The sequence below is a fragment of the Takifugu flavidus genome, unplaced genomic scaffold (assembly GCF_003711565.1).
Source record: "Takifugu flavidus isolate HTHZ2018 unplaced genomic scaffold, ASM371156v2 ctg568, whole genome shotgun sequence".
Lineage (NCBI taxonomy): Eukaryota > Metazoa > Chordata > Actinopteri > Tetraodontiformes > Tetraodontidae > Takifugu > Takifugu flavidus.
Genome location: NW_026622182.1, coordinates 1,129 through 11,594, shown reverse-complemented (window position 1 = coordinate 11,594; position 10,466 = coordinate 1,129). Strand labels below are relative to the sequence as shown.

Sequence of the window (10,466 nt, the reverse complement as noted above, 5' to 3'; positions counted from 1 at the left end):
GAAACATTGTTGTTGGTTGTTCGACTTGCCGCTTTTGCAAAATGGTAAATACGCGCTAGCATGCATGTTTTAAGCTATCGTAGCGGTTATGTTTTACCATGCCCGCGCCCTATAATCCGGAGCGCCTGATGTATGTGTTAAATACAGAAATAGCACCCGTAACTGAGGCTGCACCTTTTAATACGGTGTGCGCCCTTTGGTCGCGAACATACGGTATATAGAACATAGGGCACGTTTGTGCGTGATATCACTCCGCGTCTGCGCAACGACCACAACCTCCTATCTTTAGTATTGCTGCGCCAACTGGTGGTCTTTTGGGTTGAGGATAACGGTGATCTATATGTAGCTATATGTAGCTATAGCGTCATTGGCCTCCACTCCAGCCGCTCCTGGTAGTTCCTCAAAAACACTGAGTTTCTAGTGGATGCACAATCTGTGGAAGCCAACATAGAAACTTCTGAAGAGCCAAAGGTCCTGCAACAAAAATATAGTCCCCAATTAGGTTGTTTTGTTATCACACGACCCCGTCCCCATTATCTTAAGAGAATATAAAAGAATGAGTGGAGACAGAAGAGAGAATGAGACGTTTTTGGCGCGTGTCGCTCTTGATTTAGTGTTTTTTTTGCAGTAAACTTAAAGGAGGCCTTTTCACTTTATGTTTGATTCCATTTAAGCTGATATTCCATTCTTGACATCTTTAAATTTACAGTATTCATGGGAGATTTATTTGGTCATTTTGCTTCTTTTTATTTCCTATTTCCCACATTTATTCATAGTTTTTATTAGATTGCAATAAATCCTATAACATTGAACAGATTGACTAAAGTCAAATGAGCTGCGGTTCCCACCGATAGCCGTCATTCTGATGGGTTTTTGCTGGCTGCAGCTGAAATATTCCAATGCTCCATGTCACAGAGACAGTAAATACTAAACCCTAAAGATTCTGAAGGCATGATGTAAAATAGTAACGTATAATACAGACATTTGAAGAGACAATTAAGAGAATGTTTCCATGCTTCTAAGAGTGGCCGAGGAGCCATTTAGAACTTTATAAAGATGCATTGTGTGATACCAGGAACTAATTTAACTTCAAGGCGAAGCTGCTTCTGCTTTGTCGACCATCGACTGATCTCCTGAAAGTCCACCAGCGCTTTTTAAAAACTGAATTTTTCATCTATGGAGGGAGTAGACGGCAGATGTTTCCACAGATGCTCTTCACCAGTGGTCAGTGAGTGATGCAGCAGATGAGCGGGAGTTGACTGGCTTCAACCAGCTACTGTCTCAATGTCTCCAGCCCATAGTCTGGATTCTCTACGAGATCAGACAGCAGCTTCACTCCTGAATCCTGCAGCTGGTTCTCACTCAGGTCCAGTTCTCTGAGATGGGAGGGATTGGACCTCAGCGCCGAGGCCAGAGAGCCACAGCTGATCTCTGATAACCTGCAGCGCCTTAATCTAAATAAAGAAGGGAAACTTTTATAAGGTTATAAGTGAAACCAGTATTCATCTGAAAGGTTAATCAAAGGCATGATCTGTAAATATTTAATTTAGTTACAGGTTAAAAAATGATAGTAATATGTAATTACCACAATTCCAACCTCTCAGGTTTGCACTGTTCCAGAGGAGAATATATATTGTTCTGGCCCTCACTCTTCCCAGGTTCTCCCACCTCTTTCCCTCCCATCTCATCATGGAGATCCATCTCACCTGTGGCTCATCTTTAAAGGCACAACCTGTCTGTCTTATGACTTCCTGTCTCCCTCACCATCTCCCTCCTCGTTGGCTGGTGTCTCCAGGCACCCTCACCTAGTTTTGTCTAATTTTGGTTACCATCTGTCGGCTTTTTCATTGTCCTTAAATCAATTTATCATGAATAAGTGGTCCCCGTGTGGCCCTCCCTCCTGAAGGAACTGGGCACAACACACACACTCAGAAAGTGTGAGGACCCTCGGATGGAATAATGGACATTTTTGAGAATGGTGTTTACCTCAGAGTTTCCAGTCGGCAGTTTGGATCCTGGAGAAAACCACAGAGCAGCTTCACTCCTGGATCCTGCAGCTGGTTCTGACTCAGGTCCAGTTCTCTGAGATGGGAGGGATTGGACCTCAGCGCCGAGGCCAGAGAGTCACAGCTGATCTCTGATAAACTGCACGCACAATCTGAAAAATGCAGGATGAGGTTATACGGTGCAGGTCTGCATGTTATCTGCGTCAGTACTAAACCTACGTTAGTTCTTAGTTGGGTCAGACCTGAATTACGATATTACAAGGAATTTTTTTAATGTGGTGCATCACAGCAGTGTTGAGAACAGCCTCACTTCACCATCTTAGCAGCTGGTATATAGGTAGAAAAATGAAGACTGACCTGAGCCTCTCCAGTTTACAGTTGGACTCTCCAGTCCAGAACAGAGCCGCTTCACTCCTGAATCCTGCAACGTGTTGAAGCTCAGGTCCAGAACCCTCAGATGGGAGAGGTTGGACTTCAGAGCTGAGGCCACAGAATCACAGCTGGTCTCTGATAAACTGCAGCGACTTAGTCTAAAATAACAATTATTTTGAGAGAAGACAAATAAAAATCAACATGTACCAGAGCAAAACACAAGCTTACAAGCAACAAACCTCTGGTCCTGCACCGGCTTATCTGCCGTATGTTCCTATTTTGGGTTCTTTCAGGGCGGTTGGACAAGATCTACAGCGTATGTAAAGTGTGTGTGGGTCAAAATACCTTCCAAGTTTGTGAGACCACATTTCTCAATAGCACTCAACTCTTGTCAGGAGTTGGGACAAAGCGACCCACTCCTGATAGCTTGTGGGCGATGCTGCAGCGACCCTGCAATCCCTACACTCTCTGGTGAAACCAAATCAAAGGTTTTAGACACTGCTGGATGCTGGAAGGGTGGCTATAGTCTGGACGCATCGTTCCCCTGACTGCACATTTCTCCAACAATGATTGGCAGCTGGTGTCACTTGTTCTCCAGATGAGAGAAGGAAAGAGAGCCCCCCCACAGTGTGTTTGATTGCCCCACTGCAAGCTCAATGCTGCCAGAAAACATTGCAGGAGCATCAATTCCCCTCAGGGCATCAACAAGGACCTCAGGAAAAGGTGCAGCTGCCACCTACTAGAGACAAGCACACTGAGCTGAGATTCAAAGCCCTCTCCTCCCAAGAGAAGAGCTTGTTTGTTGGAGGCTCTTCTGGGCGATACCTGGTGCCACAGCTCCAGCTCAGCCCGTCTCTGGAGCTGAGGTGGAGCTTAGCAAGTTTCATGGTTCTCCACCACTTCCTCTCGCTGAGGACCTTCTCAGCTGGTGGTTTCTGCTCCACCTTCCAAGTTGAGCAGGTGATACTTCTGCATTCCTGCCACCAGTGTCTCTGCAGAAAGAGTCTTCTCTACTGGTTTATATTAGATTGTAGAAAATTAGGATTTTTGCTGATGTCTTAGATGTTGTTGACTAAGAGCAGGTTTTTCTTTAATAACATAGAAAGATTCGATGAGAAGAGCAAATGTATTATTTTATGAGCTACTTCCACTACTATTATATACACATACTTCCATATTGTCTTAGATTGCAGCTGCATTTATTGCATCGTTCATAGAAAGTCATATTTGTGAGAGAGAAAAACTCAAATAAGGTCATTTTCTTTAATGATCATTACAAAAGAAGGAAGCGATGAACAAACAGATTTATTTAAATATTGTGAAAACTTATGGATGGAAACCTTTTTAAAATGGTTGCATTGTGTAGAATCGGTGCAGAATCAACTTGTTGACTTCTGATTTGGACTCCAATGGAAGTGAGGTGCAACAATTGTGGATGCTGAAAGCTTCAGATCTTCATGAAGGTTTCTGTGGTTGGACTGACCTGCTGCCCCTTTAAGAGGGAGGCAGGTTTGGGCTTCTGGCTGGAATGAAGCCACCTAAGATGAGAATGACTGCAGGCTTTCGGTACCAAGGTTTAACAGGGGGCTCACTTCACACTTGGGCTTTTCTCTTTTTTGGGATGGCTTTTTTCTCAGGAGAGAAGGGGCATGGCACACTGCAGCAGCTTTCTTTTTGGGGTTTCTAGTTTTCCTTCTGATCTTTAAAAGACAGGAAGAACCATTTTTGATTGGTCTGAATGTTTGGGCGGTTTTGTGGCCAGCCTAAAATAAAACAAGACAAATCTACTACTGATACTTCCTTTCTAGTCATTGATGACCATCCTCACATGGGACAGATTTCCACAACCAATTTAATACTGCAAATCTGTCCTGTGTGGTCTTTTTTCTGAGAACTGTAACACTACGTTTATAACAAAGATCAAACATGGAAACATTTATTGTCTAACTAGTTACACCTGGGAAAGTACTGGATCATCTCTGACTGACCTGAGAGTCTCCAGCTTACAGAGAGGATCCTGGAGAAAACCACAGAGCTGCTTCACTGCTGGATCCTTCAGCTGGTTCTACTCAGGTCCAGAACCCTCAGATGGGAGGGATTGGACCTCAGCGCCGAGGCCAGAGAGTCACAGCTGATCTCTGATAAACTGCAGCCACTCAGTCTGGATCAGGAATCATGGCAAGAAATGATCTCTTATTGGAGGAAAAGTCATATTACACTTGCTCAAAATCATTATTTCATTTTATTTCATTATTTAATCAGGGCCCTTGGAGTCAGGAGAGCTCTGGCCCCCCACTGATAAACTGGGATATTACAGCAACAACACAGTTAAAAAGTATCTATAAAATTGACTTTCAATGGCTCATTTAAATTCATACTAAACTTCTCTTCTCCAAAAGTCAATGGAGTTTATCTTGAAGCCTTTCATTGTTTAGTTGTTATGTCGAAGATAAAAGAAAGCTGACCTGAGAGTCTCCAGCTCACAGAGAGGATCCTGGAGAAAACCACAGAGCAGCTTCACTCCTGGATCCTTCAGCTGGTTCCTACTCAGGTCCAGAACCCTCAGATGGGAGGGATTGGACCTCAGGGCCGAGGCCAGAGAGTCGCAGCTGATCTCTGATAAACTGCAGTCACACCTCAGTCTGGATCAGGAATCATGGCAAGAAATTATCTCTTATTGGAGGAAAAGTCATATTAACACTTGCTCAAAATCATTATTTCATTTTATTTCATTATTCAATCAGGGCCTTGGAGTCAGGAGCTCTGCCCCCCCACTGATGAACTGGGATATTACAGCAACAACACAGTTAAAAAGTATCTATAAAATTGACTTTCAATGGCTCATTTAAATTCATACTAAACTTCTCTTCTCCAAAAGTCAATGGAGTTTATCTTGAAGCCTTTCATTGTTTAGTTGTTATGTCGAAGATAAAAGAAAGCTGACCTGAGAGTCTCCAGCTCACAGAGAGGATCCTGGAGAAAACCACAGAGCAGCTTCACTCCTGGATCCTGCAGCTGGTTCTGACTCAGGTCCAGAACCCTCAGATCGGAGGGATTGGACCTCAGGCCGAGGCCAGAGAGTCACAGCTGATCTCTGATAAACTGCAGTACCACAGCCTGGAAAAGGAATAAATGGGGCAAATAAAAACACATTTCTAAATCTGAAAATGAAGAGAAAAGCAGAAAATGTAAAGAAATTTAGGAAAGACCAACAGAGGCCTCCTGACCTGAGCGTCTCCAGTCTGCAGTTTGGATGCATCATTGCAGAAGACAGTAACTTTACGTCGGCATCTGTCAGGCTTTTGTTCTCTCTTAAGCTCAGCTCCCGTAGATGAGAAGGGTTTGACGTCATTGCTGAGGCCACAACTTCCCAATGACTCGTTGAAAGAAAACTACCAGACAGTCTGTTGTGTATGAAACAAAAATAGTGAGTCAAACTTTGGGATTTCTCATCAACTTATCTGAGAATCTACCTCAACACAAATGTAGCTCATTTCCTGGAAAAGCTAAATTCAACACCGTAGAGCAACAGTTTGAACGACCATCAGATCTGAAATGCAACTGAATTATTCTCAACATTTGTCTTATTTTAGAACAGCTCATAATTACTCAATATTTAAAATGATTATAGCAAATGGTTTAAAGAAACGTGCATCTTTTTATCTGTCTATCGGCTCTTTGGATATTTTGCATTTCATCCAATTTGTACGATGGTGCGTCAAGTCTTAATTCAGCGATCCGATCGATGACATCAGAGTCTCTGGTTGCATCGATTGCCCTCAGCTTCTGTTCTATCTGCCTGTTTCCCTTCAAATCATTTTCACTGCACCTTTTGTTGCTAGTGATGAAGTTGCCACCTAACGGGTGTGGAAAGGCTCCAACAACTTTGTGGGTCACATAAAGGCTCCAAACGGAACCGCCACAAAGACCTAAAACACCCATTTAAACCAACGAGGCCGGCTGTTTTTACGTTGAACAAATGAAGCAAAATAGTCACGTGTCATTAGTTAAAATGTGTTTTTCTGTCGTTAGAATACGATGTATACAAACAAACAAAAGTTATTTAATGACATGACAGTAATTTCATGATAGTCAGTTAACTTGTGGCTCCTATTATTCCTGCCTTATGTTGGTTTGTCTGGATTGACCTTTGAACTTATATCCAGCCAGTGTTGAACATTTCTGGATGAATTGTTGTTTTTAATTTATGGACGCTGCATGGAGATAAAGAATTGAAGGAATGACCACTGGAGGGGGTATGGCTACCTGACATGATCGACTCGCTTGATTTAAACGCCGATGTCCGGCCCCAGAAATCTTTACTTACTGGAACTTCCTGCAGTTCCTCACAGCTGGAATCAGGCGACGTCGTCCCTCCACTGAGGTGTTGTACTGCTGCAGGTCCAGCTCATCCAGAACCTCCTCTGACATCTGCAGCAGGTAGGCCAGAGCTGAACAGTGGATCTCTGACAGTTCCCTCTTTGATTTCTCCCCTGACTTCAGGAACTCTTGGATCTCCTGATGGACTGACTGATCCTTCATCTCCATCAGACAGTGGAAGATGTTGATGCTTCTGTCTGGGGAGATTTCATCACTGTTCACCTCCTTCAGGTTGTTGAGGACCTTCTGGATGGTTTCTGGGTGGCTGTTCCTCTGATCCAACAGTCCACCCAAGATCCTCTGATTGGACTCCAGAGAGAGACCATGAAGGAAGCGAACAAACAAGTCCAGGTGGCCATTTTCACTTTTGAGAGATTTCATTAGTGCTCTCCTGAGGAAGTCATCAAGAGATTTGACTGGTTCAGAATATTTTAGGAACTTATTTATAACCGCTGTGTCTTTCCTGGTGTAACGGTGGAACATGTAGACGGCAGCCAGAAACTCCTGAATGCTCAGATGAACAAAGCAGTAGACTGATTTCTGGAAGATCACACTCTCTCTCTTGAAGATCTCTGTACAAACTCCTGAGTACACCGACACCTCGGAGACGTCCAGTCCACATCGCTCCAGGTCTTCTGAGTAGAACATGATGTTTCCTTTCTCCAGATGTTCAAACGCCAGCCGACCCAACTTCAGAAGGAGTTCTTTATCAGCCTCAGTCAGTTCCTCTGGTCTCTGCTTTCCTCCATACTTCTGCTTCTTCCTCTTTATCTGAACCCTCAGGAAGTGTGAGTAGAGGTCAGTCAGGGTTTTGGGCAGCTCTCCTCTCTGGTCTCTGGTCATCATGTCCTCCAGAACTATAGCAGTGATCCAGCAGAAAACTGGGATCAGACACATGATGTGGAGGCTCCTGGAGGCCTTGATGTGTGAGATGATTCTCTGGGACAGATCTTCATCACTGAACCTCCTCCTGAAGTACTCCTCCTTCTGGGAGTCAGTGAAGCCTCGTACTTCTGTGATCCTGTCAACACACGAGGGAGGAATCTGATGGGCTGCTGCAGGTCTGGAGGTGATCCAGATGAGAGCTGAGGGAAGCAGGTTCCCCTGGATGAGGTTCACCAGGAGCACGTCAACGGACGATACTTGTGTGACATCAGAGATGAGCTGATGCTTGTTGAAACCCAGTGAAAATCTGCTTTCATCCAGGCCATCAAAGATGAACAGAAGTTTCCAGACAGTCAGATCTTCTGCTCTGATCTTCTGTAATGTTGGATGGAAAACATGAAGCAGTGAGAGAAGACTGTGCTGCTCATCTCTGATCAAGTTCAGCTCCCTGCATGAGAGCGGAAGCACCAGACTGATGTCTTGGTTCTCCAAACCTTCTGCCCAGTCCAGACTGAACTTCTGCACTGAGAAGTTTTTCCAACGCCGGCGACACCGTTGGTCAGAACCACTCTGATGTGTCTCTGTTGCTCAGATAAGACTTTGAAGATGTCCTGGCACTTGATTGGAGTGTCCTGGATGTTCTTCTTGGAGGTTCTCTCAAGCTGTCTCACCTCATGTTGTGTGTCCACCTCCTCACTTTGTCCCTCAGTGATGTAGAGCTCAGTGTAGATCTTGTTCAGCAGGGTTCCACTTCCTGCTTCATGAGTTCCTTCAGTCACATGTTCACATCTTCTCTTCAGACTCATCTTATGACTTCTATCACCTCCTGCAGATCACCTCCTGAACATTAAGTAAACCAATGATTTCCATCTATAATAAATCATCAACACAACTACAAATTCATGACATCACAAATTAAATCTCATATTGAACAGTTTTACTTTGTTTGGGCTTCATTTCAGCATCTCCAGATCTGCTTCCAGATTGTGAACAAGAGGACTCTCCTGGTGGAGCTGCCTGGTCCCAGTTTGATAGGATGTGCTCCCCCCTCTCACTATGAAACACATCTCTATTAGTCCTTTGATTTATAGGATGAAAGAACCTGATCAAGACTCAATATTGTTCCAGCATTTATGTCTGAATTCATCTTTCAGTTTAAACCTGATTCTTGTTTCTAATCAACAATATTCACATTAAGTCTGTAACTATATGACTGTCTGAGGTTTAAGTGTTAAACATCTCCAATAATAAACTCACAACCTGCTGCTGTTAATGTGACTAACAGCTGCCACACAAACACATCATCACGCTTTAGTTTTCTTACATTTCCTCTGAACTTCTGAAGTTTATTATTCCACCTTTGGACCGGTCACTCTTCATGGACACACAGCTGGGCACTGTGGACTCTGCTCTGTCCTCGTCCATCCTGAGGAAACATCAGAAATAGTGATGAGACTGTGATGAAGGTAAATAATCTGGAGAGGTTGTAGTTAAATAATCCCAATTCACTGCATTTTTATCAAACAGGAACATTTCTAATCCATTCTGAATAACAATGAATCAATAAATCAATGATGTCTCTGTATCATTTTCATGTGTTCAGAGTTTAAGCTGCTTTTTTTAACTGTTCCCTGCAGTGAGAAAAGAACTGGCACCTTTTCCAGCCCCTCATCCTGCAGCACTGAATGTGCTCTAAAGTTCTTTCCAGAGCAAACGTCTCTGCACTTGCAGCAACATGTTGTAGTCATGGATCCGTGAGGAGAACCGGATACAGGAAACGCCCCCACTTTGATCCCAAAACCCAACTGGTGGCCAACGGTGGTCTGGCAAGACGGGGACGCTGGTCCATCGGGCCCACAACACTGGTTTTCCACAGGCCAACATGGTGAAAGGACTGTCTTCAGCTCAGCCACTAAATTATCTGGTGCTACATAAACATACTAGTCAGGACTTTTTAACTTCCCTCATTTGTTCCCCTCTTCAATTATTTCTATGATCCAAGTCCTCAAAGATCACTGCTCTATTTAAAATAGATGAAAGAAATGACACCCACTCCTGCATTTCTTTCACAGTGGTTCCACAACATAGAACAATAAACCACTGTGAGAAAACGTGCAACATGAACCCAAAATCCTGTTGGTGTCCTGTGATCCTGTGTGGATTTAGTTATTTAGTTTATTGTCTTAAATTGGTCCGGCTGAGAGATGCTAACTTGCACACGATTAGATGTTGTTTGACAGGTAATACCAAAATATCCAGCTGTGACCTGGACTGTTGAACAGCTCTAATAACTCTAAGAGCTTTTCACCTGTCACAAAAAAGTTTTAAAATGTTGTTAACACCTGTTAAGACTCTCTAACAACGTTAACAGCATAATACTCACTTTACACTCACCTTGTCGCTCTTCCTGCTTCGTCTGAACAGAATACTTTCACTTTCACTTTTAAAACCTAATCAACAGCTTTATGGCGTATATATTAATAACCATAAAAGCGTTCAGGGAGGGTTTAAAGTTCAAAGTTCTTTTAGGATCAGTAGCAAAGAGCAGAAAAATAAACTAAACTTCACTTAGAAAGACTATTCAACTATAACTAAAGCCAGACTATAAGAAAGTTAAATAAGACCTATTCATTTATAATGTATAACGATGTTTTGTGCTAAAACTAAATATGAAGTCTAGTTGAATTTTCTTAAGCCAAGAATTCTTCAGCTCTATGCAGCTCTTCAATAGTCACAAAAATGTTTTCAAATCTTGATTTTATCTCCAAACACAACTGTCAATTCTTTTCAATAATGCTCTTCGTTTCCACTCACCTTGTCGGT

General features: G+C 43.2%; 1 protein-coding gene and 2 long non-coding RNA genes across 3 annotated transcripts; all 3 read right to left on the bottom strand.

Annotated features, from left to right (window-relative positions):
• Window positions 1-586: 586 nt before the first annotated feature.
• LOC130520886 (uncharacterized) lies at window positions 587-2,144 on the bottom strand. Its single transcript, XR_008949096.1, has 2 exons — window positions 1,987-2,144; window positions 587-1,454 (listed from the first exon to the last, which is right to left on the bottom strand). It is a non-coding gene; the product is annotated as an uncharacterized LOC130520886 (long non-coding RNA).
• Window positions 2,145-2,389: 245 nt separating this feature from the next.
• LOC130520887 (uncharacterized) lies at window positions 2,390-4,998 on the bottom strand. The gene is made up of 3 exons (XR_008949097.1): window positions 4,844-4,998; window positions 4,367-4,539; window positions 2,390-2,536 (listed from the first exon to the last, which is right to left on the bottom strand). It is a non-coding gene; the product is annotated as an uncharacterized LOC130520887 (long non-coding RNA).
• A 155-nt stretch (window positions 4,999-5,153) lies between these two features.
• On the bottom strand, window positions 5,154-9,071 carry LOC130520888 (NLR family CARD domain-containing protein 3-like). Its single transcript, XM_057024586.1, has 5 exons — window positions 8,968-9,071; window positions 8,585-8,697; window positions 6,706-8,483; window positions 5,606-5,782; window positions 5,154-5,495 (listed from the first exon to the last, which is right to left on the bottom strand). The coding sequence occupies exons 3-5, from the start codon at window positions 7,653-7,655 to the stop codon at window positions 5,441-5,443; spliced, it is 1,182 nt and encodes a 393-aa protein (XP_056880566.1). The 5' UTR covers window positions 7,656-8,483; window positions 8,585-8,697; window positions 8,968-9,071; the 3' UTR covers window positions 5,154-5,440.
• Window positions 9,072-10,466: the final 1,395 nt, after the last annotated feature.

Coding starts and splice junctions, on each gene's coding strand:
- LOC130520888 (XM_057024586.1), bottom strand. CDS start 7,655: ATGTGTCTGATCCCAGTTTTCTGCTGGATCACTGCTATAGTTCTGGAG. Junction 5,783..6,705: donor AGGAACTGCAGGAAGTTCCA/GTAAGTAAAGAT, acceptor CATACACAACAG/ACTGTCTGGTAGTTTTCTTT. Junction 5,496..5,605: donor TGCAGACTGGAGACGCTCAG/GTCAGGAGGCCT, acceptor TTCCTTTTCCAG/GCTGTGGTACTGCAGTTTAT.